At 38.5% G+C, this 26237-nt stretch overlaps 2 protein-coding genes across 5 annotated transcripts; one reads left to right on the top strand and one right to left on the bottom strand.

Moving 5' to 3' along the window:
* Positions 1–312: 312 nt before the first annotated feature.
* selenon (selenoprotein N) lies at positions 313–9784 on the top strand. Its single transcript, XM_074609714.1, has 12 exons — positions 313–774; positions 2205–2322; positions 2436–2566; positions 3329–3541; positions 3622–3746; positions 5303–5440; positions 5519–5600; positions 6481–6666; positions 6764–6869; positions 7166–7278; positions 7365–7466; positions 7718–9784. The coding sequence occupies exons 1-12, from the start codon at positions 568–570 to the stop codon at positions 7883–7885; spliced, it is 1689 nt and encodes a 562-aa protein (XP_074465815.1). The 5' UTR covers positions 313–567; the 3' UTR covers positions 7886–9784.
* LOC141751995 (nuclear receptor coactivator 7) lies at positions 9755–24254 on the bottom strand. 4 transcript variants are annotated; one of them, XR_012590158.1, is made up of 16 exons: positions 24124–24254; positions 22871–23068; positions 20825–21036; positions 20544–20623; positions 18420–18569; positions 17254–17433; positions 15781–15912; positions 15507–15691; positions 15032–15414; positions 14792–14951; positions 13642–13919; positions 13444–13560; positions 12447–12599; positions 12245–12340; positions 11054–11127; positions 9755–10916 (listed from the first exon to the last, which is right to left on the bottom strand). XR_012590158.1 is itself a non-coding variant. In XM_074609711.1 (16 exons), the coding sequence occupies exons 2-16, from the start codon at positions 22969–22971 to the stop codon at positions 10781–10783; spliced, it is 2364 nt and encodes a 787-aa protein (XP_074465812.1). In that variant the 5' UTR covers positions 22972–23068; positions 24124–24254; the 3' UTR covers positions 9755–10780. The 4 variants fall into 4 exon arrangements, 3 of the variants coding, with proteins under 3 accessions (XP_074465812.1, XP_074465813.1, XP_074465814.1); XM_074609711.1 differs by having other exon boundaries at positions 13715–13919; XM_074609712.1 differs by having other exon boundaries at positions 13715–13919; positions 17254–17430.
* Between the last annotated feature and the right edge of the window lie 1983 nt (positions 24255–26237).

Genomic DNA, 26237 nt, shown 5'->3' with positions numbered 1-26237 from the left:
ATTCTGGAAATTATAAGGTTTAGTATAATTAAATTGAATAATACTAATATACATACTAATCATAGGTCAAAACAGCGCTAAATTTGGCTGAACTATAAAAGGCAGAAGTGGAAAAACGAAGAGCCGTTTGGGAGCCGAAAGAGCCGGCTCTTCTTGGTGAGCTGAGCCAAAAGATCTGGCTCACTAAAAAGAGCCGGAATTCCCATCACTACTAACTAACCAATAGATTTAAACAGTGCTTTTATTTTGAGCCCACGAAACGCCTAACATCCGGTGTCCCCCTGCCTGTTACTCACTCACTTGACTCGTTTTAACCACATCCATATGCTTCTAGATTAGATGTGGGAAATAAGAAATCTGTGCTTGCTAGCTAACAGTCCACAGCTGTTGCCAGCGTCTGTAAGTAACGGCCGGGAACAGACGCGCGGTGCCCGGCAGCAGGATCACAGACCTGCCGCTGGATCCTAAAACACTCTAAGGAGAAAGTTTCCTGCTGGTTTCCTTTGTTTTTGGACGTTATCTGCCCGACAATGTCCTCGTCTAAATAGCTGTGGTAGGAGGTCGAGGATGGCCGCAGACGTGGATAAAACAAGCCCCGAGGATGGGAGCAGGATTTCGCAGCAGAATAATGGACATCAGAGTCCTGAGAGCTCTGGGTCCTGGATCTCCAGAGGGATCTGCAGGGGGATCTGGACTCTGCTGCTGGTCTGTGCTGTCCCTCTTCTCGCCTTTGGGATCAAGTACTACCAAGATGCCCAGTTCCTCAAACGTCATGTGAGATATCAACATCTGTACTTACACAATAATTTAGCAGTGATCTTTTTTTTTTATCTTGAACACTACTTTAAAAAATACATTTTGTATTAGGTCATATCATACTCACAAATTTACAGTAAGATGTCAGTATTAATAGAAAGTTTGCATTGACCTTCTGGTGCATTTAATGACCTATAATTAACATTAATGTAGGCACATTTTTGTTGTTATACTTCAATACTATTCTCCCAAAAAGGTGTGTTCAGAGCAATTATTTGTCACAAAACACCACAGCTGCAGTTTTCTTTCACCCCATGATAAAGTATTACCAAGATGCCCAGTTCACCAAACGTCATGTGAGATATCAACATCTGTAATTACACACGTCTTAAAATTTAGCAGTGTCTTTTTATCTTGAACACCACTTAACAATTTGTATAAGGTCATATTATATTAACAAATTTACAGTAAGATGTCAGTATAAATAGTTTGCATTGACCTTCTGGTGCATTTAATGACCTATAATTATAACATTAAAGTAGGCACATTTTTGTTGTTATACTTCAATACTATTCTCCCAAAAAAAGGTGTGTTCAGAGCAATTATTTGTCAGACATCAGACACCATAAAACACCACAGCTGCATTTTTCTTTCACCCCATGATAAAGTATTACCAAGATGCCCAGTTCTTCAAACGTCATGTGAGATATCAACATCTGTAATTACACACAACTTATAATTTAGCAGTGATCTTAACATCTTTTTTTTTTTATCTTGAACACTACTTAAAATTATTTGGTCACATCATACTCACACATTTACAGTAAGATGTCAGTATAAATAGAAAGTTTGCATTGACCTTCTGGTGCATTTAATGACCTATAATTAACATTAATGTATGCACATTTTTGTTGTTATACTTCAATACTATTCTCCAAATAAAGGTGTGTTCAGAGCAATTATTTGTCAGACATCAGACGCCACAAAAACACCACAGCTGCAGTTTTTTTTCACCCCATGGTGTTTTATTAGAGGAGGTGGATCTGTGTCCCAGCTGGGAAAACTCAACCTCTTGTGTAAATCCACTCTTGTTTGGCTACAGTGGGTCTCCCAAGTTGTTTCTTGTACTTCCCTAACCCCCCCCCCTCTCTCTCCCTCCATTGTGCAGGCGCTAGTAGGCACGCATCAGTCTCAAACAAACACATGCTAGGAATCTGTGGCCTTTGGGGCTGATCCTTATCCAAGACAGGAGGCTTGAATGACTGCTCTGACACAAGGGGACACATTGTAACATTAATATATAACATAAGATCATGCATCTGCAATTGTGTTTTTTTATGTGATGTGATGGGATGGCTGTCCTAGTTTTGATGAGGCATTGAAAATCCCTGAAGCATGTGAAATGACAATAAGGATCAGTCTAACACAAGCTCCCCTCCATCCAATAGGAAGAGAGTGTCCGAACACTGGGTGCAGAGGGGCTTTTTCTCTTCTCCTCCCTAGATACCGACCACGACCTTTATCTCAGTCCGGAGGAGTTTAAACCTATTGCGGAGAAACTCACAGGTACATCATGTTATCTGTCCTGCTGAATGTCTCATTTAGTCAATACCTTGTCCTCTGTCACTAATAAAAAACAAAAAACAATAATGATTATGATCCGTTTGGCTCCCTCACAGGAATTACACCTCCTGTGGATTTTGAGGAGGAAGTGATCCATGACCCCAATGGAGAGACTTTGACCTTGGAGGCCAAGATGCAGCCTCTGCTGCTCGACTCCATGACAAAAAGCAAAGATGGTTTCCTAGGGGTAAGACAACACCAAGCTGTTTCTCTCGATTACTGGATAGTAATCACAGCATCAAGGGTTTTAAATATATAGTCACGCATTCACTGTGATTTCTTTACAAATAATCACCACAGCAAGATACTTGAGATTATTGGAATTAATGCAGTTATTATTCATAAACTTTGCAATCAATTTTCTCTGTCTGAGTCAGCTCTTTGTCAATGCAGTTCATTCAAAATGCGTGCCAAGTATTGAATCTAGAGCTGCAACGATTAATCGATTAGTTGTCAGCTATCAAATTAATTGGCAACTATTTTGATAATCGATAAATCGGTTTGAGTCATTATTTTAAGAAAAAAAAAGTCAAAATTCTCTGATTCCAGCTTCTTAAATGTGAATATTTTTGGGTTTCTTTACTCCTCTATGACAGTTAACAGAATATCTTTGAGTTGTGGACCAAACAAGACGTTTGAGGATGTCATCTTGGGCTTTGGGAAACACTGATTGCCATTTTTTTTTACCATTTTCTGACATTTTATAGACCAAACAACTAATCAATTAATCGAGAAAATAATCGACAGATTAATCGACAATGAAGATAATTGTTAGTTGCAGCCCTAATTGAATCAACAATGAAATAGCAGAGAATTAACTTGTAATCATCTTAGACTAATTAAATTGTAACATACCTTTTTTTTAAGAAGCAGATCTTCTAATTTTGGATAATAAACTAATAAAAATAAATTGATTTCACATCTGGTTTTCTGCTTCTTGCTCTTGCAGGTGTCTCACAGCTCCCTGATTGGGCTGCGCTCGTGGAAGAGCCCAGCAGTGCCTTCTTCTTCCTTCTCTGCCAGCCAGTTCAGGGCCTTCTTGCCCCCAAAGAACAAGGTGGAAGTGGGAGACACGTGGTGGATGATTCCCAGCGAGCTGAACATCTTCACCGGGTACCTGCCCAACAATCGCTACCACCCTCCCTCACCAAAGGGCAAAGAGGTATCCTAAGAACTCATCAACGTTTAGAGACTTGTGATGATCAGACTGTGTGTTGACCGCTGTTTTTTATCCTGCTGCAGGTTCTCCTCCACTCCTTGTTGAGTATGTTCCACCCGCGGCCCTTCATCAAATCACGCTTCGCTCCTCAGGGCGCGGTCGCCTGCATTCGTGCCAGCAACGACTTTTATTATGACATTGTGTTCAGGTGAGATGCAATTCACGAGGAGACATTGAAGGCCACAGTGGTGCTTTCTCTGTTTTTGGCCCATTAACTACAACATTATGTATACTTTACATTAGCGCTGCCTAATATCCAGAACATTCTATACATTTTAATGTCCTCCCTGGCAGGCAGCCTTTGGTTTCACTTTAAAATCAGCATGCAGAGCCTGAGGCCACTTTACTTTGTTGCCAATGTTACATTATTATTGCGTGCTAATGCAGTTTCAAGTGTTTTACTACCTGTTTGGAAAGCTATTCGTCGTTGGAGTGGAAACACAAGCGTGAGATTTCAGAGTCAGCTGCTGGAGAGCAACTGCCAAATCCATACTACATGCTACATTTCATGTTTGATCATTTTTTGCCCTAGGGTTTGACTTTCGTACATCTTGTTCTGACATCTTTCAGTCTGCATCTTAAGCAGCCTCAAAAACCAGATGTCAGAGCATTTGAAGACGTTTTAAGGGGAGACACCCCAGGCAAAAAACATCGTTTTTCATGCAATAGTCACTTTTGAGATTTTGGGCTATTTTGTCTTCTTTAATACTACTTGGAAATAAAACATACAAAACACTATTTTATTTATTTTACTACACTTTTGTCTATTTACATCTGTAGATTTCTTCTAAATTCACCAAAAGTTAGCATTAGCCTCATTTGTATATTTACACATAACATTTCAGAAAACTTCTAATACAAAAAGTAATCGTCTTAATGTAAGTAATCAACTGGGGATGTTTCATGGTGATATCTATTAGTTAAACATTTGTACCGTATTTACCTGTAGTGTCTTGTAAAATGTATGGCATTTTACATTACATATCTACCATTTCATTCCTGTCTTTATTCTGAATGTTTTTTACTGAGGGGTTTGTTCATATATCATTCATAGCCTGATTTATAGAACATTTTATTCCTTAAAACATGGCGAAAATTGATTTTTTAATGGCTCTTGAGAGTATTTTCTGATTTATGGAGTGATAAAAAGAGATATCCATAAAAATCCCTCTTTGACTTCTTGTATGTTAACAAAATGAAGCAATAATTTTGAAGCTGGCTTGATCCAATGTTTATGGATTTCTGTTCAAGCACATATTCGACAAGATAATGCCTCATTTGCATATTTAAAAAACAATTTCAGAAAACTTGTCATACAAAAAATTATTGTATTAATGTAAGTAATCAACTGGAGAAGTTTCATGGTGATATTAATTAGTATATTTTTTACCCTATTCACATGGGGTGTCTCTCCTTAAAACCGTCCTCACTCACAACAGCACTTCCATGTGACAGTAATGTAACATTAGCAAATATATAGCTGTCTATAAATCCTGTAACTGCCTGGAAGGTTTGGAATCAATTTACAACTGATGGTTTGCTTTGATAAAATGGTCAGCAGTGGTGTTAAGTATAACATTATATGAAACACAACAGCTGGTTTGGTCTTTTAAAAGGCTACACCAACGTTAACTTATTGACAGAATACATTTTGAGCACATCTTGCGGTACAAACTCAACTCCTCGTTCTGTTCACCTCTGCAGGATTCATGCAGAATTCCAGCTCAACGATGTTCCCGACTTTCCCTTCTGGTTCACCCCCGGGAAGTTCACCGGTAACATCGTTCTCTCTAAAGATGCATCTCATGTCCGCCACTTTCACCTCTACGTCCCCAACGACAGGTAAGTCCTTCACACACACACACTTTCACCTTTGTGAACGCAGTCCCCACTCAGTATGTATGTCCTGTTGTGCGTCAGGTCTCTAAATGTGGACATGGAGTGGCTATACGGAGCCAGTGAGAGCAGCAACATGGAGGTGGACATCGGATACCTGCCACAGGTAACAGCTGCAGTGATGCTGTGATACTTCAGGAAAGACGTGTGTCTCTAGCTCTTTATTTATGTGATAGTCCAGCACTTCCTGATTTTGATCTAGGTCATTAAGGCAGTTTAAAACTCATTCAGTATAATTGCTCTCCAACTGAGTGTCTTGTCTCAGGATATCTGTCTTTTTAAATGTGTCCTGTCAATGTTTTGACTTACTGTTCTCATCACTGTGGGTCCTAATGTTGGAGTGTGGCTAGTATTCATTTAATTTCTTATTTTTGTTTTTGGTCCCATTCCCTTTTAACGTCAATTCATCCTTTTACATATTTAGAATCTAGTTGAGCTTTTCCAGGCATTAAGTATTTTCTCAAATATCTTTTTATTGAGCAGTTATATTTCACTTACAATTCACTTGTTTATTCAAGGCTCATTTTCATGGTTTTTACAATTATGCATTGGAGTCATTAAAAAATAAAATAAAGTAAAAGGCACAAAATAAAAAATAAAAAATAAAATAAATACATCAATAAGCAGGCAGAATAAGAAATATCTAAATAAAGAAAAAAATAATAATACAAAATAATATATATTTTTAATAATGATACAAAAAAAAAATAGTGAGTTGACCGGACCCCCCTTCCCATAATTTCTAAATTTTCAGCCCAGTATTAAGTATTTTAAAGCCTCATTGATCCATTTTCACTTTTTCTGTATGTTATTCTGACTAAAATAAATCAAATTTCACTGTTGACTAATTTTCACAGAAATATGCCAGAGATCATGAAATCATTTCTCTTTAGATTTTCCTTAGAAAAAAAATGTCACAGCTTAAAGTATGTAATGTTTTTTTGTGAGAAATGTCCTTGTATAAAAAGTTGTGAATGTGTTCACAGTTAGAGCTGCAGTCCACGGGCCCGTCCACTCCCTCCATCATCATGGACGAGGAGGGAAACATCATCGACAGCCGAGACGGCGACGAGCCGATCCAGTTCGTGTTTGAGGACATCCACTGGACCTCAGAGATCAGTCGGCAAGAAGCCACCCGGCGCCTGGAGGTCACCCTCTACCCCTTCAAGAAGGTAACCGTCCATAAAGCTTTTATTCAACACGTTGTTGGCATTAAATGCTTAAATGGTTTCACAGTTGTTACATTGTCCTCATGGTGCTCCTCCCCAGGTGTCCTACCTGCCTTTTTCAGAGGCCTTCGAGCGAGCCGAAGCGGAGAGTAAACTGGTGCATTCCATTCTGCTTTGGGGAGCTTTAGACGACCAGTCCTGCTGAGGTGAGATCATTAACACGTAGCTGGTTTCACAGCTTTGTACAGTTATTGAGGTCTGAGAAAAGATTTTAATTAAAGGCTCAAAATGAGCTACATAAAAACAGATTTATATAAGCCTGTGGTGGCTAATGTTGGCTAATGTTTATGTAAAGATTGCTGTATAGCATTACTGCCTCACTTTGCTGACTCTATGACTCTTCTCCACTTGTGCTACTGTTACATTAGTTTAGCATTTAAGCTCAAATGTATATTTTGAACTATTTCAACGCCTCTGTCTCCCCTCCACACCTTTTCTGTAGGTTCGGGGCGAACTCTCCGGGAGACAGTCCTGGAAAGTTCGCCCGTCCTGGCGCTGCTCAACCAGAGCTTCATTAGCAGCTGGTCTCTGGTCAGAGAGCTGGAGAACATGCAGGTGAGCAGTCAAGGTAGTGCAACACCCAAGAAACTCAGCCAGAAAAATGTTTTATACTCAGTTTCAAATCCTCTTCTCTTAACCAGGCTGATGAGCAGAACCCTGTGTTGAGTGAAAAGGCCCGATTACACCTGGAGAAGTACAACTTCCCTGTGGAGATGATGGTGGCACTGCCCAATGGAACTATTGTAAATATTACACTCTTTTATCACTCAATTTTATGAAACATTTGGGATTTTTAGACAAATCAGTGAATTCATTTAAGTACAAGTGTGGTTAAAATCTACTTTTAACCTCGGATTGAGCAAAGTCTTAATGTTCATAATCTTTCATTTAAAAGAGGAAATGCCTTTTCTGTTGGTAGTCACATTTCCCAATCAACATTAATGTGGAAAAGTCAAACTATAAGCGTTCTTGTACCTCCTGTGTTTGGCTTTAGGTCCACCACATCAATGCCAACTTCTTCCTGGATCAGACGGCCATGAAACCAGAGGAGGAAGAAGCAACATTCAGCTTCTCCGGTGGGTTCGAGGACCCTTCCACATCCACTTATATCAGCTTCCTCAAGGAGGGGTTGGAGAAAGCCAAGGAGTACCTGGTACAGTAATTTGTGTGTGCGCGATAGAGCCTGAGAGACTAAAGAGGAGGAAATAATCACAATTCCTCGGGGTAATGATCCAAGATAAGGAGAAGCTTTCTCGTCAGTGTTGGCAGCTGAAAAACTGTTTTTGCCGTCTGTCGTCTTTGTTACTATTTATTTGGGCGTCTCTCCTGGTCAGAAAGTTTTATATTCAGTATTTGTATTGTGACAAACACAACAGGGACATATTGCTTCTCAAACCTACTGTTACTGTCATATAAATATAGTATATTTTAATGAGATACAAAGCAGTAACAGTAAACACATTTAGATCTGCTCTCTCTGCTTGTAGCTGCTGATCAAAGTTGATATAAAATGTAGATCATCATAACGCACCGAAACATCCTATATTTCTTCTTTTATATATCCCGGTGTCGCGTGTGCAATATTTAGTGGCTGCATGTGTTTTTTCCTGCTGCTGAGCGTACCCAGAGACGGGGGGGGGCGGTGACAGCTGTTGCCTTTTAAGTTGTGTTTCAGCAGTGTGTGAAGACGTTGCCTGAAAGCTCGGTCCGGGCCGGGCGACGCCTGATGTTCTTGCTGAAGCTGCTGGAGGGAACTCCCCTCTCTGACTCGGGGGACAACAGCAGGAGGAAAAACTAAACTGGGCTGTGGCACATAACATTATTAATTCAGTTGTTTTTTCAGTTTGAAACCAAATGTTGAATATTTTGCAGATTTTCTGTTTTCGAGGATCACACCAAAGAACTTTTTAGTTTTTATTATGTGCAGGAGCTGGCGTCCAGCTGTTGAGGTTCATATTTAAGTGACTCAATGGAACCAAATGTTTGATTATTGAACTGAGAGGCTCATGGTACCGTGTGCTGTTGTTTTTCCTCTTTAAAAATCCAGTCAAAACTATGTATTTGGTCGTGTTTTTTATCTAGACAAGAGGAAATTTAAGAAAAACAAGATAACACTCTGGACCTACCACTAGCTATTTTTTTTCACATAATGTCTCATTTTCACCTTTTTACAGTCATACAACAAAAAATGTTTCCTCTTCAGGTCCTGTTTTTTTTGGTAAGACTATATAATAACCATCATTAATAAATGGTAAATTGACAGTTAATTAAACTTTAGTAAATAGTTATTTTACTGGATTCAAACAATAAAATGAGAATTAATAATGTTTACTACAGTAATTATTAGTACTGCTATAATTTTTTTATTTTAAAAGTTTATTGTTGGACACGTAACATTTTATATAGTATATTACAACTATAATATAGTCTTATATATCTATAAACATTACATAGATGGACCAGATATTTATAACACTTTGTTAATGGTTAATAAATGGTTTGTAAACTATTGATTAACATGATTCGGATAGCTATTATAAAGTTGTGATTATAATACCTTGTTAAATGGTTAAATACTTTGTAAAACATCTACAGTATAAACATTATTTATAGAGATAGTTAATACTTTGTCAATGGTTAATAATTGGTTTGTGGTCCATCTATCTATGTAATGTTTATAACAATTTCTTAAAGGTTTACTAATCATTTGGTAATTATTAGCACATATTTAATGTCTATATAATGTTATAATGTGTGCAACAATAAACTGTTATTAATATGTATGTAATCAGAATGTCTCTTATCAGCTAAGATACAATATATAATTTATAAATTAATTATTTCATTTTGCACAAACCTATGATAAAATAAATCATCATTACTAATAGTTAGTAAACATTATTAATTATACTTTTATTGTTTCACCGTTTATTAATGATGGTTACATCTGACTGTTTGGAGCCTTTAGGGGGGAAATCACTGTTATTCTGTAACCTACCGGTGCCATTTTATTGCCACAAAGGTGAAATAATAAAGATGGTTTTTTTTTTATTTGTATTAACTGAATCGTGTGCTTTTTGGCAACATCTACCCACCACACACTGCACAGTTTAACAATCAATCATTACACATTACAACCGTTTTTTTTAGAGTTTAAATGTTCACTTTGTGCTGATTTTTATTAACTAATCTACGAGAGAGAAAGTAGACCGGGCTTTTAGAGTGAGAGAGCATACAGACGAATACAGTTGAATTGACACAAAATTGCATTAACTCAAAGCTTATTCTTTCTCAGTCATGTTCAGAAACCACACTGGTGCATGAGTCAGCACTTGAAATGAAAAGAGTTCAGAATAGACATGAATGAGACTCTTAAGATCCATTGCGAGTGCAGATGTTCTTCAATTGAGAAGCTTTTCTCAAAGTGGAGCTCCAAGTGTTCGCACATGATTATTTCAAGTCTTAATTTATGACACTAACTGATAAAAAAAAAACATTAAAACGATTGGTGTCCGATGATGGGAGCTTGTATTTCAAGGACATTCAATAGAGAAATCTATTCATAAGAAGACTTAATGTGTGTTTCAAACCTCCCGCTTTAACTGAACACAGTTATATGAAAGCGGGGACATGCACTACCTTTAAAAGACGTCATGTTTACATGATAAATGATGAGATATCATTAAGTTACTGATTCACATTAAAAGCAAAGTCTTTGGGACTTGTAACCCACTCCATTCTGGACTCAAAGAATCCAGTTCAGCTCCACTCAGTTCACAGTTTTGCTGCCAAACCCACAGGAATGAGTCAACCATGAGTCCACACCAATAAACCCTCACTCCGGGGCATCGAGTTGCTCTGTTCAGTTCAGTCCAGTTCAGTGAAATCCACAGCACTTAATCACACGGATAAATCCAGCAGTTTGTGGTTGATTTTTTTTACATGGATGTTACCATGAAATGAATGAGCTGCTGTATTTGTTTTTTGCTCAGTGATAAACTTTATAAAGCTGATCAGCAGGGACGAGGCGAGTCAAAAGAGAAACGCAGCGGTCTCTTCAGGTGAACGTCCACACCTCCAGCTCCATCACTCGGAAGTCGTCAGTTTCCGAGAGGCAGCAGTTGTTGAAAGTGTAGCAGGGTCTGCTGCGACCCAGGTACAGATTCTCATCCACCCACAGACCAAAGTGACCACTGCACAAAAAAACAGACAACAGGAAAAGAAATTACTTTTTTCTCAATTTGGTTTTGACCGATGTGTTTTTCTTTTTCACATAAGAATACAGAATAGAGTAAATAATGCAAGAGAGGAAGTAGTAAAGACACATTACCTGCCTCCGCCAATAGCAAAGGAGTCCAAGTCTCCTTTAATAAAGAAGGAGTTCTCTCCAGTCCACTTGAAGCACTGCATAGAAAAGACAGAATCAATCACCACAACACAAAATACTTTCACCCTTTTTTTTCCACCATCAATTCAGGAAGTGGATTTAGTGATTTAATTAGAGCATTTTAAAAGGTACAGTATTTAAGATTTGGCGGCATCTCGTGGCGGGGTTGCAGATCGCAACCAACTGAGTACCCCTCCGCTCACTCCTCCCTTTCCAAGACTGCGGCAATGTGAGCCGCCGAGTGCGAAACCGTGGTAACGCTGTACGCCTCTGTTAAGGTGACCTTTTAAGTGGCGAGGGCTGGAGACTCTGGACATTTAGACAATGGATGTGAGGCAAACAGAATCAGGGAGAGAGAGACAGGAAATCCCACCAAAGACTTTATTTCAGACGGATTTCCCCTTTAACTTCGTCAAATGGTGTATTTTAGAATACGGACTCGGTGAAGGCAGGGGATCAGGTCTGGCTGGTAGCAGGGCAAACAGAGAAATATTCTTCTCCCCTCCTACTTATAGGAGCACTGATTGCGTGCTGATTCAGAGTCAACTAGGCACAGGTGAGCCTGTGGCTGCTCTCAGAGCTCATAAGGATGTAGGCAGACATGATACAGTTTCTAACAGCCTCACTCAAAGGCCACCCTTACCGTAATAACACTACTTTAGGAGCAACGGAAGTCAGGTTTTGCACTCTGCGGCTCACGTTACCACAGTTTCACAAGCGTGTCTGAGAACAAAGGTGGTCTTCAGGTAAAGTAAAAACATAAAAGGCTCTCTCTAGAGCCAATGTTTGGTTTGTCCATTCTGGGCTACTGTAGAAACATGGCAGAGCAACATGACGGACTCCGTGAAGAGGATATAAAGGGATCATTCTAAGCTAACGAAAACACAACGATTCTTAGTTTCAGGTGATTATACCCTAATGAAAACATAGTTATGAATATTATATTCCATTTCTGCTAAAAGATCCCCCGAAATGTTACATACTGCTCCTTTAAAGTGAATTTCTAAATGTCTTTCTGTATTTTGAGCTTACACAAAAATGCAGAATTTCCGATATATAGCACACATTTTACAAATCGTCTGAACTAACAGAACTGCAGAACCACTCTGTAGGGACGACTGTTAGGTGGCTCACCTTGAAGCGAGGATGCAACATGTAGAGGAAAGTCTCTCCCGTGCCGTAGAACGCCTCACTGAGCTTCAGAGGGTGAGAGAGGAAGGCCCCGAATATCTGATGAAGAAAAGTCACAAGAGACAGCAACAAAGCACAATTAAAAAAATTAAAAAGACAACATCTATAATTGATATTAGAGGTAACGCACTGTGTGTTTTTTTACCTCATCGAGCGCATCCTTGATGACGATAAGCACAGGGGACTCTGTGGAGCTGAGTTTCCTGTAGAGGGACTTGAGGCTGGCGCCGTGACGGGACGTACTGTAAGTCAGCTGCCAGGTGTGGCCCACTGTCCTCGGGGGGAGCTCCTTACATAGCTGAGGAGATTAGGAGGAAGGAAGGAAGGAGCAGAGATATGAGCGTCCTCTTCTGAATTCAACACTCAAGTGTGAAGCACAAGTGTTTACTAAATGGAGGTTTACTTTATCTCTAAAATAAAACAAGCTGCACCACACAAACTAGTTCTTACATAGAGATTAGCTGTTAAATATTCACACCTCTTAACTCCCAGGTGTAGCTAACTGCTAACTGAATAACTGACTGAACCAACAGATTTTATGTCATTTAAATATGCCTATAATGTTAAAAATAACTGGGAAGATGTAACTTAAAATTCATAAAACAACGAAATATACCTTAAATAAATTAAGTATTTACTTCTACCTCTAACCTGCATGAATACAACTATTTCTGAAACGCATATATTTCCCCTTGCATATATAAATAAAACAAAGTACCCACTTTTACAAACAGTTGGCAGTTATTACTAATATTTATGTTACAGCTAGTGACTCCCTGTTTACATAGTTGTTTGCTTTTAATTGAAAGGAACTTCAGATGTTTCCTAGCAACCGATTTATACGTTACTAAAGTCTCAAAGTCCAGTTTAAGTCACAATTACTCATTTCTTTTGCAGTCATAAATTCCTGTCAACGTGATTTTTCAATTTAATATTAAAAGTTGTTGATTGTTAAAAGTAAGAAAATGTTCTTTGGAAAAATATCAGAAATGTTTCTTATTATTTTATTCCACAATTTAACGGTGCAGCATGATTTCGAAAATCATTATTTTGAAACGAGCTAGTAGTTCCTAAGACACAAACTTAGTGATGGATTTACAAAGAGCTGGTGCATGTGTGTGAAGAGTTTGTGTGTCACCCACCTCTCTGACATGTGAAGCTTCTAAAATGTTGCTGCTCTCCACGATGTTATTGAGTCCGTCGGGCTCCCTGTCGATGACCAGCGTTGGCTTCTCCCCGCTCTCTTCCATCAACACCATCTGCAAAAAAACAAGTCAGTCTGTTCTAGAACATTGAGCTATTTCTGTCTTCATAGCGTGTCAGTGTGTAGTGACGCTCACCTTGAAGGAAGTGTGTCCACAAACAAACACACCTGTTTATTCCATTATTTGCATCAAAGCTCAAGGAACTCACCTCCCAGTCGTCCCCTGAGCTGCGGTGCCTCTGGAACACCTCCTCGTCCTCCTCCCCCTCCTCTTCCTCCCCTTCTACTTCCTCTTTGTCCTCGATGAGGACAAACTCCTCTTCGTCCCGGTCCACCTCGCCCTCTTCCTCCCCCCCCTCAAGTATACACAAGTCTGGTCGACAGTGTGTAAGGTAGGCGTACAGCTCGTCGGAGCTGCAGGGGGGAAACAAAGCAGACATGTTGAAAAGACAAACAACCCAGACAGCTGCGTCAACATGGAAGAGACATTAGCAGGAGGAGCTTTTGAATGCAGAATGGACTAAGGCTGCACAATTAATCAAAATTTTTAAATAAAAAATAATAAAAAATAAATAAAAATAAAAATGATCATTCCCTATAATATCGCAAATCATATCACAATTGCAATATCAGTCAAAATAATCGCAATTAGATATTTTTTCAAAATCGTGCAGCCCTAGAATGGACCCTGTTAGTGTAATTTAATTTAATTTAATTTAATTTAATTTAATTTAATTTAATTTAATTTTACTTTACTTTACTTTACTTTACTTTACTTTACTTTATTTTATTTTACTTTATTTTATTTTATTTTATTTTATTTTATTTTATTTTATTTTATTTTATTTGTAACTGCTTCTGTCGGGTAATTAAATGTAAATGAGTTAAAAGTACAATATTTCCCTCTGAAATGTAGTGAAATAGTATTAGTAGTATATAAAATATAAATATTCAATACTCAAGTTTTGAGTATGTACAGTACTTAAGTATCTAATTACCTCCCAGAACTGTTAAATAGTTACTGATTGGATGCCATACACGCCCTTTCACACAGTGATCATCCTTTTAATGTAATGTTCACTGAGTGACGAGAGAATAGTCGACAGAGAAAGTAAATATTCAACTAAAGTGACCAGTTTGAACATCACAAGTAGACGGAGTATGTTAATCTCAGGCTGAAGCCGACAGGAAGTTCAGTTGAGTACTACACAGCGGCTTGGCTCCTAAACAGAAGTATATAGAAGTAGCCCTTTAGATCTCTGGTCCATGTGCATTAGTTACTGTACCTCTCTTGTGAGAGGGCGAGCCAGGCATCCCTTCTGGGTAACGTTTTGGCCGACCCCAGCTGAAGGCCTCCTGCTCCCTTTTTCTTTCCTGCAGACGGCTGAACCCGCAGCCGCACAAACATCACACTCCCAGGACTTCCTGCCGATGACCTCCCAGGCGCTGAGAGTAAACACAGAACAAGGGGTTGACTTACGGTAAATGAAAACAAGAACATCTTTCAGACGGTTCATGATCCGTACCTGCAGTCTGACTCTTCACAGAGGACTTCCCTGTCTCATCAGCATGTAGCAGCTCCTTCTTCACTTTACTCGCCACCTCTTGACCTCCACAGCAGAAGGTGGCGGCGCTGCTCAGGACAGTCACTCCCAGGCCGCCCACAGACGCCTCTGACAGCACCTCCAGAGGGCTGCTATCAAACTCCACTTCAGCCTCCGCCATGTCTATGCTCTCCGCCTCCTCTTCCTCCCCACAAACCTCTCTGGTCAGGCTCAGAGCCAGACGGGAAAAATCTGATGGAGCCACAGACAGCAGAGCCGGGACCGACTCCCCCTTTGGGTTTGAGAAGCCGCCTGCTCGGCTTTTGGCGGTTTTCAACTTCTGGAAAATTTTCTTTCCTTTTCTCCTAATAACAAATGAATAAAAAAACGCTTGTATCGACTTTTCATGTAATCTTAGAGTGAGTATGACTTTTACGAAGAGTGAATCATTGCTGACCTCTGCTGGGACGTGTTGAAGTGAACATGTGAGATGTCAGAGAAGAAGGAGACAGACGCCAGATTGTCAACAGAGCACGACAGGAGGTATTCTTCACAGCCGTGTTCCTTCACCAGAGCGTGCGTCTTACACGGGTCAAAGAAGATCTTATTGGACGTCACCAACAGGATACCTGAAACAACGCCCTAACAGAGACACAAAGAGTTGATGTTAGCCTACAGATGTCTAGCGGTGTAGAGATCTGAGATCAGATGAAAGTGCTGTTCACACCCACCTTTCGGTCTGTGATGTAGCGGCAGAATAGTTTGAGGTACCGCATGGCCTCCGGTCCCTCGCCCTCGCAGCACTCTGGTGGCAGAGCCAGTAAGCAGAGCTGTCCGTCAGGCATCGGCACCGCTTCCACATCCTGTCAGCATCACATATTGAATGAGCGTTAACAACTAAATGTGTCTTATAATTAATTAAGAGCTGAAATGATAAATTCACAACCAAATATTTACAATTTTCATGTCAGTTTGACACTTGCTCGCTGTCCACATTGTTTTGGATTTCTGTGTTCCTTTTAGTCTGAACCACAGATATAAAACTGTTTAATATCTATGGTGTGCACTCAGAGCTGTCATGTTTTGATGACTGCATTTTGTTTTGCTGCTCGTTTCCACGGTAACACATTCTGTTCATTTGATCCATTATAAAACCTCCTCGGTTCATTTTTCTTCACCACAGACAGCTAGTAACTGATAATAAGATGAACTGACACTAATGTGATACAATCTGTGTGACTACAAAGGGTGTCTCTGTTTCATTGCTATTGATTCCTTTCTCTTTATATACTAGAAACAATGTCAGTATTATGTCATATTATGTCACAAAGGGATTACTTTTGCTGAATTTACAAAGTCAAAAGTAATGTCATGTAACCTTGGTACCCACAGATGATAGAAACACTTTCATTCAGGTTTCTTTTTAATTTTCCTTCCATGCACAGACTATGTTTAAATATTGCATGAGGTCTTAAATGATAAATTGACTTGCATTAATATGCAGTACATATATAATTTGACCTCTTGCATTAAGATATATAATATATTATTTAACCCACAACCACAAAAATGGGTCTTTATCCTAGTCTTCACCAGTGACGGTGAGTACTCAGATTCTTTACTTAGGTAAAAGTACCAATACCACATTTTTTAAATATTCCAATACAAGTAAAAGCCCTGCATTCAAAATCTTGCTTACGTAAAAGTACAAAAGTATTATCAGCAAAATGTACCTAAAGTATCAAAGTAAAATGGCTCATTATGCAGTAAATAGTCCCCTGTAGCAGATATTTTGTTTTAATTACATTATTTGATTCTTAATACTGATGCATCAATGTAAGTATTTCATTTACAGTTAGGGAGGTTTAGGGGTCGAGCCCCTCCTAAGAGTCATGAGATAATATGACGGTTTGTCAGATAATTAATGGAGTAGATAAAAAGAAAAAACAAAGGTCTGCTACACAAATTTGTATTATTTTGTTCTAATTTTCTCTAAACTTTCACTTTGTTGTGAAATAATGGATTCATTTGACCTCTGTCATCTGAGAAGTTTAGAGGGGAACTCCCTTTAGTGAACTGCTAACAGCTCATAGACATTTTTTATGTGCGTTTTACTTCAATTACACATGTATGTTTTAAAAGAATGCAAAATTTGTGCTTTCTAAATTGCAGATCGTGCAGTTAAGGAGGTTGTTTTTTCTCACCAGTAGTTTGTCATATTCTGCCTCTGGTGAGGGCGGCTGAGGTTGAGCAGCGAGCGTTTCCAAAGAATCCGCATCAGCCTCCGTCTCTCGCTTCGGTTTAGGGTCAGAGTCCGAGTCCAGGTCTGGTTGAGACGATCCCTGACCGGTAGAAGTGTTTTTTCCCTTCGGGACGACCAGCTGCTTCAGAATAGAAGCCATGATTAAAATAGCTCTGACATTGAAACAGATACAACCTAGTGACACGAGTGACTACTTCCTCTTTCTACAGGCCAGCATTTCCCCTCTTCTCTTTGTTTGTAGTCACAATTTATCTGCACGTCACACACATGAGGGTGGTGGATGAGGGGCTGGAGGCATATTTTTACAGCTACAATTTATGGCATTAAAATCACTAAAGAGTACACATTGCACATTATCAGTCAGAATTGTTTGCACACAAGGATAGGTTTCGTGGTGATAAAAGATGGAGCAACACACTTCCTGCCTGAAGCTAAATACTTGCAGCTGAAGTCATGGGACAGATAGGGGAAATGATTTGTTTTGCAAATCCAGTCAACAACGGCAGGCAAAAAACAGGGTATAATTTCCATCCTTTTACACACGGAATATACACACTTAAAAGGTAGGGTTGGTAGTGTTGAAATTCTCACGACATCCCGGCAGTAATCAATAAATCAAATGCTCTGACGAAAAAAATAAGAAAAAAATCCGGTATCTGTGGCTGTCACAGGACCGTAATAAACCAGTCTAATCATTTAATTTGGCCTGAATGTAATGATTGGACGGGCTACCATGCACTTATTGTGAGTCCCCAGGTTCTTCCACAAGCTGCTAGCTTGACAACCGTAGTTAGTACTAACAATAACCATGTTTGTTGTTCAGGCTCATTATGATAATTTTGGGGGAGTGGCTATGGAGGGAGGCCTGAAGGGACGGACTGTCAGTGTTGCCAATTTAGCGACTTTCTCGCTAGATTTAGGGACTTTTGGCTCTAGTGCTGCTACCTGCTTTCATTGGAAAAGAGTTGGCAACACTGGGCTCGTTTTTTCAGTTGGATCACTTTTAAAATCTAGTGTACTCTTGCTAGTTTCTCAGCATTACCAACCCTACCTTTAAAAAGTGCGTCACATGTCAGGCGCCCTCCTGTGCTTACAAGTAACTCTTACCTCTCTAGAGAGGAGGGTAGCAGGCGTCAACGAGGGTAGAGTTGAAGAGCAAATGGAGGGACGCTGACCCAGTTTGCCCTCTTCTGCTGAGGATGGACCGTTACTGTTGAACTGAGACGAGACGCTGAACACCGTGTCCCCAGGGAGACCCTGAAACACGAACGAAGGAAAATGTTCAGTAGATGTTCCAATCTGATCACACACCAGATCTCAAGAGGTTTTTCTTTATGCATGCATAAGATAGTTTTGCATTTATCCAGCAGCCTATGGAAGAATTATTTTGTCAGTTTTGCAGGAGCAAATAATATCGAAGAGCTCTTCTAAGCGCTACTTTAATATAATTACAGCCTCAAATACCCACTGCCACTTGTTGTGCAGATCTCACTGCGTGCTTCCACTCTTAACATTTGCAATCAGAGCAGATTGGATGTGAGCCTGTGAATAAAATATATCATAGTTGGCTGCACAGTTAATCGAAATTTTATCAAATTCGCAATATATATAATATATATAAAATTGCAGGATTTGAAATACTTGCAATATTAGTTAAAGGCTAAATGTGTGTTAAAATACCTAATAATAATATAATTTTAATATGTTTTTCAATGAAATTGAGAATAATGATGTAAAAATTATCATTCCCTCTAATATCGAAAAATATATCGCAATTGCAATATCAGTCAAAATAATCACAATTAGCTATTTTTTCAAAATCATTCAGCGAGTGAGTGAAGCATCAGTTCCTCAACTGTCATCCCCTGACAGATGGATCCATTGACCCAAATTAGATTACGGCCGCCTGACAGATTATGTGACCGCAGAAAAACTGTGTGCTTTTGTGTGGGTGTGAGCAATGAGCATGTGGATGTGACTGCTGGAGCTGCCTGTCTGCACTTGTCTAGGCATAAACTATGTATTTGTGTAGGGCTGCAACTAATGATTATTTTCATTGTTGATTAATCTGTTGATTATTTTCTCGATTAATTGATTAGTTGTTTGGTCTATAAAATGTCAGAAAATGTTGATCAGTGTTTCCCAAAGCCCAAGATGACGTCCTCAAATGTCTTGTTTTGTCCACAACTCAAAGATATTCAGTTTACTGTCATAGAGGAGTAAAGAAACCAGAACATATTCACATTAAGAAGCTGGAATCAGAGAATTTTTTTCCCCAACAAAATTACTCAATCCGATTAATCGATTATCAAAATAGTTGACGATTAATTCAATAGTTGAAAACTAATCAATTAATCGTTGCAGCTCTAGTTTTGTGTCTGTTTGTACATACACTATATACAGTATATGGATATATATATATACAATTTGCAGTTAAAATCTCTACTTTCAATCTGAACATACACTCGCCACAAAGTTGAATCAACACCTCTGTGAAACAGTCTGAACAGAAACTGAACATTATAACCTTTATGAAGTAAAGATATAATGCAGGGCTGTTGTGTTAGAGTGCATTACTTTTAGCTGAGTGTACCTAATATACCGGCAACTGAATACATGCCCTTCCTCTTCAGCTCAAAAATGTGAAATATATGTTATCAAAACGGGAAAAAGGTTACTGACTTCAAGGAGGAGAAGAAGAAGAAGAAGAAAAGAAAGGAAGAAGAGACGATGGTGAACGTTTCCAAGCAAAGGTCAAACAAATCAGACTGGAGCACGTAGTACTTAGACAATCACAGGAGACAAAGAAATATCTTTCACATTTAACAGCTCAGCAGCAAAATCAAAAACCCAGCTGACAAATACCTTTGAATGAACGTGTGAATACACATTCCTCCGGCTGTATTTGTTATAGAGGCTCTGAAACAGACTCTGTTTTCCCATGGTGCTCGTCAACGGCTCTGAGCTCTGACAGCTCTGACACTCACCTGTGAACCTTGGTCGCTCTTTATCAAACTCTCCCATAACCATAAATTGTGAAACCAATTACCAGCCGCATAAAGCTCGCTCTAGCGTACCTCATCCGATGATAAATGCAGCAATGAATCCATTATCTGTCTGTCGCCTCTTCCCAACTTCCCAAATTCTTCTCTGGCTTGATCCCACAAGCTGTGTTCCTCAATGCCCACGAGAAGAACAATAACAAGTCAAAACCAAAAACATGTGACTCACCCTGCTGCGTGTGCCGTCACCTGACGGTCCACTCATATTCTCTTGCTTCACTGCAGTATTGTTTAAGTCCCATGAAGTCCCTGTGAGGAAAGAAAACATCCTGAGCATGTCTGCCTCATCACCTCTTCCTAACAGGATTAATACACTACAGCTCATATTCCTGCCATTCCTCTCTGTATGAAAATAACTTTATGCAAAGACATTTCCAACGGGCTTATGAAATGTAAATTCAAGTTATCCCACAGTTCCCTGCCCGGGGATATCAAACACCGCAGGCGCACCTTGCAGGTAGTACTGCCTCAGTTTGGGGTTTCTGATGTGGGGGGTGTGGCTGAGAGGCCGGCCCCCGGCGGGTTGTTGGTGTTGGTGTTGGTGTTGACGCTGGCTGCCGGCTGCAGGCTCCTGCATCACTCGGCCCTGAGATTGAGTCTCCCAGGGCCGCTTAGCGAACTGTGGAGGCTGAGAGACGCCAGGAGGAAGCTTTGATCCCAGCCTGAGAGAGAGAGAGAGAGAGAGAGCAGAAAGAAAACTGATAAAATCACACTTTATTTAAGTAGGTTACACATCTGCACACACACACATAGTCTGAATGTATTCTACAAAACACTGAAAGCTTGTCATAACGAACTGCTCCGAACAGTGTTCAACGGTGAAAATTCACCCTCAAACAGAACTTATATTTTAGGTTGCAACTAAGTATTATTTTCATTATGGATTAGTCTGTCAATTCTGAATATTTGATCTATCAATTAAACGTTTAGTTAGGGCTGGGCAATATGACGATATATATCGTCAAAACAATGTTAAAAAATGTTTCTCTCTAATAATTTAAATAGAGCTGCAATGATTAATCCATTAGTTGTCTATATTATATTAATCGACAACTATTTTGATAATTAATTAATCGTTTGAGTCATTTTTTTGAGTGTAATTAATTTGCCGAAAAAGAGACAAAATGCACAAAGATGAATTTTACTGATGGCGTTCAAATTTTCGAGAGATATCTCAATAATATCGTCATCGTGAATTCTCGTGACAGCCCTGGTGTCACATCGGACCAGGCACTGTCTGTTGAAAATGAAGGAATATTGCTAAACTTACTGCATGTTAACAATACATCCCTGGATTGTTTATAAGGGGTCCAAAATGCTGCTGCAAAGCTCCTAAACTGCTGATCTTCAAAAACGTCTCATGTGATTCCAATCTTGATTTCTTTACACAGGTGCTCAACACGGTAAATAAACTTTAATTACAACTTTCCATCCAAATAGGTTTTATTTTATGTAGCACACACACCCGTACATCATAAAATGTCCTGATTTTAGTGGGATCATACGATGATGTTATGATAGGATTTATGCCTTTATTCACTGTCTATAAAGCAGCTACTAGATTTCTTTATGGATCTTTACAGTCTCTGTTACGTGTTCAAACTCACGAATGGATACTTATTTTCTCAATTTATCGATTATTTGTTGGTCTATAAAATGAAATAGTTACTAAATAGTGAAAAATGGGCATCACAATATAATGGAAAACCCAAGGTGACATCTTCAAATTGCTTGTTTTGTCTAACAAACCCCAAATATATTCAAGTTAGTATCACACAAGACAGAGAAAAGCAGCAAATGCACATGTTTCGAAAGCTAGCAAAATAACCTAAGTTTAAAGATCCCCTTACTAGAGTTTGTAGCTTTCAACCACATTTCACTATCGTCATTCAGACTAGATTATTCCCCTTCCCCGGGCGCTTTAGAGCAGCCCACTGCTCCTAAATGCTTAAGATGGGTTAAATGCAGAGGTCAAATTTCATGTATGTACTTGTATATATGATGATTCAAATAAAGTTTAAGTTTTAAAGTTTATTTCTGTACATATACTGCTCCCTAGGGTCAATAGTGAATGTCCACGCCTAAATATAAATTCAATTTCAGGGTGGATTTTTCCTTTTAACAGCAGGCATTCAAGGATTAAGTGTATGTGAAGTGTGAATAACTGTATGGAGCAACGTTGACAGTCTGATCAGAGCTATTTATAGGGGGAGTGGGAGTTGTCTGTGTGATGATGGCTAGTTCCTGTTGTAGCTCCCACCCACATGATGCTCTTTGATGGAGTGTGGAGTCCTCCAGTGACAGTGGATGAAAGCAGCTGATGAAAACATGCATTTTAAATGGTAATCTGTACATGTTACCCTTCTTATGAGAATAATGAAAAGACTGAATTGTGGCCGTGTTTAAATCCAAAGAAGCAATTGCCAGCCAAACTTGTCACATGTCTACATAGAGCTTTGTTTTCTCTCCAGTAATCCATGTATTTAGAGGCCTGACCTGGTCTTGACGTTGCCAAAGTAGCTGGTCCTGGTCTTGTCCCTCTGGGGCTCGTGGTCCATGGCTCCTAGGGTCTCCGGCCTCCTCACAGACTGAGCCATATTCTGTCTTTATTTAGTAGTCGGTTGATTGCAGAGGGGTGAGGGGCTCAGCTGGCATCCTTCCTCTTCCTTTTATTCCCCATGCCTACCTTCACACCTACACAAGACAGGAAGTCATATGATGTGGGCTGATTTTGCAAACAGAGGGGAGAATGGATGGTAAAAGGTCTACAGTACCTGCTTGCAGCAACATGACCCCCATAAGGAAGTGAGCTGGACATTTAGCAGAGTAATGGAGCCAAATAGTCAATCAATCAATACAATTAGTGTGTGTGCTTGCAATGTGTCTGAGCTTTTGGTCCATGCATGGTTTGCACTTCTCAATAGGTCAATATTTCTATAATAATGTGAACATTATTACATGTTAATATGATGGATCAGATGCTGTATTTTAGCTCATAGCAGTGCACAGCTTTGTTTAGACATGATCTAAGATTAATATTCATATACAGGACATATGAATACATGTACATTCCTGTAAAAGCCTAATTCCATCTCATACAAGGCTCACACCCCTCTGGGAGGTGATCTGCTTGATCATCTCTGCACAGCAACATAACAACAAGCTATAATCCTGTTGCCAGATAGTCAATCAATCCATACAATAAGTGTGTGTGCTTGCAATCAATGTGTCTGAGCTTTTGGTCCATGCATGGTTTGCACTTTTCAATAGGTCAATATATCTATAATAATGTTGGGTGGAATATTATTACATGTTAATATGATGGATCAGGTGCTGTATTTTAGCTCAGCTTTGTTAAGACATGTCCTAAGACTAATGTTCATATTCAGGACATAATGAATACATCTACATTCCTGTAAAAGCCTAATTTCATCTCATGCAATAAGGCTCACACCCCTCTGGGAGGTGATCTGCTTGATCATCAACAAGCTATAATCCCGTTGCCATGCATCCATCACATTACAACCCTTATGATTTAAATAATGATCTCTATCTGCTTCCTGTAAATGCTGTTCCGTGCAATAGTCACCGTGGAGGAAGTAAGCATTTTTTAGACGACATTACAGAATGATCGAGACTGCTGCTGCTGCTGCTGCTATGGCAGGGGGGAAAAAATATGGCATCAGCAGCTGAACAGAGATGACGAATTGATGTGAGCATCATGTAAACTGAGCAGTATCTTTACTGACCTGTGCCAAGCCCAGGGATGGAGACGGGTGGCGGTCATATGAGCGTGTCCTCATATTGCAGTGTTATGATATCACTGCAGACAACAGTTACAAGTTCAACATTCAAGCTCCACCTAGTCAAGATAGTTCCCTCCCCTCCACCCGCCGGCCGGCCGGCCGCCTGACAGCAAGCAAAGGCGGAAGTAGATGGGAGTGATACATCTTGTGTTTTCAGACATCTGAAGTACTGAAAATATTTGAGGACCCTTTCTCTTTTATTTACTTATTCTTTAATTATTTGTTGTTTTTTTGTATTATTTTGTATGTTGTGTACTTATGTTATTTATTAGCGTCTGTTTTGTCATTTATTTATTTCTCATTTAATTTTTAATTTATTTATTTATCATTTAATGTGCCTTGTATATAGTGCACTTACGTTATTTATTAGCATTTGTTTTGTCATTTATTTATTTCTCATGTAATGTGCCTTGTTGTTCGCCAAAGGGTTTTATCCTTTTTTTCACGCCTTGATGTTTATAGATTTTTATATATCCTTTACAAGGTAAAAAAACTCATTAAGATTAAAATCTCTTTTCCAAGAGTGACCTGGCCAAGAGGGCAGCACAGACATTGTTACAACAATAAAACAAACAATACAAGCAGACAAATACAACAGTCATACACCACGAGTGAACGAGCATGACATCCAGTTTGTATGCAACACAAAAAAAAATTGCTATAACACACAAACAGGTCAATTTCAAAACAATTCAGTGAGAAAATCAAGAGCAATCACATCGACCTATAGTGATTGCTCTTGATTTTCTCACTGAATTGTTATAATCATATGATTCAAATTTTTACAATTAAAGAATAAAAAATTGCTTCTCCTGCATGCAGAGCTCCAAAGAAGATGAGGAATTTGAGGGTTGCCAAGCATATAGAAATAGAGACAATGATATTTTCAGAAGCAGCATCTTATAGTTGTTGCTGAGGGGTTAAATGGATATTTTTGATTAAAAGTAACATCCGGAAGCAAAAGTATTAGCAGAAAGATAGATCCTTCGCTGCACATGTCTATGTTGTGTCTAAGCTTAAATGCTTTAAAATATCATGATATGACAAAGTAATTCTGGTGTTTTATCAAATAAGCCAGTTGTAGTAAATTAGCACTACCATTGTATTTCTAGATCAGCTGTTATAATTTTTATTTAATTTTTTTAATCATGTCTTTATTTCTTAAAAATATATTTTTATGATAAACATCAGGTTCATGTTACTTTATTTGTACCCATAGGTAAATTTGGTTTGCCGTAAATAATCAAGGTATCCATCTTGTACAGTACACACATTTTACAAAGACAGACAATAGACAAACATGATAAAAAAAATGCCCAAGGCTCCACTGATCACTAAAACCACCAAAATACAATGAATAAATAAATGAGTAAATAAATAAATAAGTAAGCGTTGCTTCTATAGCATCTGTACAGTGTTGCTACTACTTGTTCATCATCATTGAGCAGATAATAACAAGTAACCAACAGCATAACTTGTGTATACAACTTGTGCAAATAAACATGCCTTGCAGACTACAATAAAAGAACAAGATTACAGGTGTTCTATGTTTACTCAGCTTTCTTGTTGGTAAATTTAGCTATAGTTAAAATGTATTCTTTGATCTAATTGATCAGAAAAGTTTGGCTTCATGCTTGCAAATTTAAATTTTATGAATATATAATTTGGTCAAAATAACAAAAATAAAAAGTAACTAATACATTTTTACAAAATAAAGTTACAGTTTTCTCCACAATTATTTTGTATTTATCATGTATTATTATCTGTATCATGTATCATTTATCATCATAATTATTATTATTATTATTATTATTATTATTATTTGTATTATTATTATTATTATTATTATTATTATTATCATTATTATTAGTAGTAGTAGTAGCATCATCATTATTATTATTATTATTATTATCATTATTATTATTATTAATATTATTATTATTATTATTATTAGTAGTAGTATTGTTGTTATTATTATTATTATTATTATTATTATTATTATTATTATTATTATTAGTAGTAGTAGTATTGTTATTATTATTATTATTATTAGCATC

The sequence above is a fragment of the Sebastes fasciatus genome, chromosome 15 (genome assembly GCF_043250625.1).
Source record: "Sebastes fasciatus isolate fSebFas1 chromosome 15, fSebFas1.pri, whole genome shotgun sequence".
NCBI classification, from domain to species: Eukaryota; Metazoa; Chordata; class Actinopteri; order Perciformes; family Sebastidae; genus Sebastes; species Sebastes fasciatus.
The sequence above is the reverse complement of the archived record's forward strand: the minus strand, read 5'-3'. Positions and strand labels throughout refer to the sequence as shown.

Bases quoted from the DNA above. Each gene is read 5' to 3' on its own strand.
- LOC141751995 (XM_074609711.1), bottom strand. From the start codon at position 22,971: ATGGCTCAGTCTGTGAGGAGGCCGGAGACCCTAGGAGCCATGGACCAC. The intron at 11,128-12,244 runs GTGAGCCACCTA...TTTTCTATGCAG, and splicing joins TGTTGCATCCTCGCTTCAAG to TGCTTCAAGTGGACTGGAGA. The intron at 10,917-11,053 runs GTAATGTGTCTT...TTTTTTGTGCAG, and splicing joins TTTGCTATTGGCGGAGGCAG to TGGTCACTTTGGTCTGTGGG.